The sequence below is a fragment of the Oryctolagus cuniculus genome, chromosome 3 (genome assembly GCF_051225735.1).
Source record: "Oryctolagus cuniculus isolate XC-2025 breed Fujian yellow rabbit chromosome 3, ASM5122573v1, whole genome shotgun sequence".
NCBI classification, from domain to species: Eukaryota; Metazoa; Chordata; class Mammalia; order Lagomorpha; family Leporidae; genus Oryctolagus; species Oryctolagus cuniculus.
In genome coordinates this window covers 141,721,643-141,724,501 of record NC_142869.1, presented here as the reverse complement: position 1 = coordinate 141,724,501, position 2,859 = coordinate 141,721,643, and the positions used below count along the sequence as shown (strand labels likewise).

The window sequence follows — 2,859 nt, the reverse complement described above, 5'->3', positions numbered from 1 at the left end:
CATCTGCCAGAAAGATGTCTGAATTTGGTATTTGGTAACAGAAGTGAGAGAGCAGTGACCCATCTGCTGTTTCCACTGGCAAGCAGGGCTGTGGAGACTCTAATTTTTCTATGGCAGTGTAGCAAAAGCCTCAGGGTTCTGTTACTTTTTTGGGTGCCAGGGGTGTCTGGTTTTGCTGGTATCAATCTGGGTAGAGGCACTGTGCCTGCAGCCAGCACTGGGGCAATCGGTTCCTTATTCTCCAGCTTTCTGATCATTCTACAGTTTTCTGACGATGGCACAGACAATAGCCACCTTGGTTGGCATTTATGGCTATCATTCCTGGTTCCTCTAGTCTTTCAAAAAATGCCACAAGTACTTAATTCGTTGTATAGATGCTCTTCAACTTATGATAGGGTTATATCCCTATTGTTGAGTTGAAAATATCATTCAGTTGATATGTATTTAATACTCTTAACCTATAGGGTGGTGATGTGGTACAGCCGGCAATGCTAGCATTCCATATGAGCACTGGTTCAAGTCCCCACTGTTCTACTTCCAATCTAGCTCTCTGCTAATGTGCCAGGGGAAGCAATGGAAGATGACTTGAGTACTTGGGTCCCTGCCAATCATGTGGGAGACCCAGATGGAGTTCCAGGCTCTAGGCTTTGGCCTGGCCCAATCCTGGCCATTTGGGGAGTGAAACAATAGATAGAAGATTCCCTCTCTCTCTCTCTCTCTCTCTCTCTCTCTGTAACTCTGCCTTTCACATAAATAAGTAAATCTTAAAAATTACCCCTAACTTACTGAGCATCAAGGCTCCATAACATGGCACACTTCAGTTCCTGTTGTTCACCCTGATGATTGCAAGGCTGGTAGCTGTGGCTTCTGCTGCCAAGCATCACAAGAGAGGATCCCTCCACGTATTGCTGATGGGAGACAGGATCAAAATTCAAAGTCCCAGGCACAGTTTCTACTGAATACAAATTACTTTTGCACCATTGGATAGTTGAAACAAGCCATCGTAAATCAGGGGCCGTCTGTATCAAACCCCTTTGAGTTTAAAGTAGCAAGAATGGCTTCTACTGGCAACCAAATCCTAGCTAAAACATTTGAAGTCTTGAGTAAGTTCTGAGAGCACCCCACCAGCCTGCTGCATTGTCCCCTATGTCTTTTTAGTGTGAAACAGTTGGGATGCAAGAGGTCAGTGACAAACCTGGAATGCCACATTGGTATCTGAGATGCTGCTACTTCATCCCCATGGGTTTAAATTCCTACAACTAGATCTGGCATAACTTATTCTGGCTGGTTCTCCTTTTGGGAAATAGAGTCTGTCTTGATTTATCCTAGGATAGGCTACTCATGAACAGATCCAAGTGGTAGCTTCAGAAGTGTTGATCCCTTATATACTGTTTACTCTCGTTATCTGCTTCTGTTCCACCTACCTGCTTGGGACATCATTGCTTCCTCCTGAATCTTTGTTACACCCTTTGGACAGGTGCCTCACTCACTTGCTGCTCCTCCACAGTGTGTCTCTCGGTAATCGGGTCATTTCCTTTAGAGCACTGATTTTCTTGTGTTGCCCTTTAAGTCTTCTGGGAATCTAATTTAAAGATGCTCCTGGCTCCTGGCTTCAGATTGGCTCAGCTCTGGCCATTGTGGCCATTTGGGGAGTGTCTCTCTCTCTCTCTCTCTCTCCCTCTGTGCCTCTGCCTCTCAAATAAATAAATAAATATTGTTTAAAACACTTCATGGAAAACTTGAATGAAAAGATAAGCTTATTAAAAAAAAAAAAAGCAGATACCTTAACCCACTATGACTCAGCAGGGCTGAGATGTGGCTGGAAGTTTACATCATTAACAAGCCCATAATGCATTCAGATCCATGAGGACCTTGAACTACACCTTGATAACTCTCTGATGTCAGTGCTTAACCCACTTCAGTGGGTGGAATAGAGCTTAGGCCCTACCTTCTTCCCTTTTTCCCTGCACTGTGAGGGTGAGAAGAGAGAAGTTAAAGATAGTTCCTGGTGTGTATAATGACTGTAACACTGGTTCACAAAGGGAAATGAAGAATGGAAACCAGTTTGTAAAGGAAGAGAATGAGCTTCTCTTCCTCGGCGCTGCCTCCGGAGGTGGCTGCCCTCTCCTCGGCACCATGGCCGCCCTCAGACCCCTGGTGAAGCCCAAGATCGTCAAAAAGAGGACCAAGAAGTTCATCCGCCACCAGTCGGACCGCTATGTCAAGATTAAGCGTAACTGGCGGAAACCCAGAGGTATTGACAACAGGGTGCGGAGAAGATTCAAGGGCCAGATCTTGATGCCCAACATTGGCTACGGGAGCAACAAGAAGACCAAGCACATGCTGCCCAGCGGCTTCCGGAAGTTCCTGGTCCACAACGTCAAGGAGCTGGAGGTGCTGCTGATGTGCAACAAATCCTACTGTGCAGAGATTGCTCACAACGTCTCCTCCAAGAACCGCAAAGCCATTGTGGAGAGAGCGGCCCAGCTGGCCATCAGGGTCACCAACCCCAACGCCAGGCTGCGCAGTGAAGAAAATGAGTAGGCGGCTCGGGTGCGCATTTTATTTGTGTTTAAATAAAACCTTGAAAACCGGAAAAAAAAAAAAAAAAAAAAAAAAAAAAAAAAAAAAAAAAAAAAGGAAGAGAATGAGTCCATCTGAGACCTGTTGGGTTTGACATCCAAGTGAAGGTGATACATTGTTGGCAGCTAGTAATGGATTTGATGACTCAGGTCTGGGAGTTGATTAGTGGGATGGATTCTCTGTTAAGACTTCAGAGAATCACTGCTGTAGCTAAATTATTTCTTTAATGTGATTCAACCATGTTTGTTCTGAAGATGACATAAATTTATTAGTATC

At 44.9% G+C, this 2,859-nt stretch overlaps 1 protein-coding gene across 1 annotated transcript; it reads left to right on the top strand.

Moving 5' to 3' along the window:
- The first annotated feature begins 2,090 nt into the window (after positions 1 to 2,090).
- LOC100347616 (large ribosomal subunit protein eL32) lies at positions 2,091 to 2,651 on the top strand. Its single transcript, XM_089329434.1, has one exon. The coding sequence runs from the start codon at positions 2,137 to 2,139 to the stop codon at positions 2,542 to 2,544; it is 408 nt and encodes a 135-aa protein (XP_089185560.1). The 5' UTR covers positions 2,091 to 2,136; the 3' UTR covers positions 2,545 to 2,651.
- Positions 2,652 to 2,859: the final 208 nt, after the last annotated feature.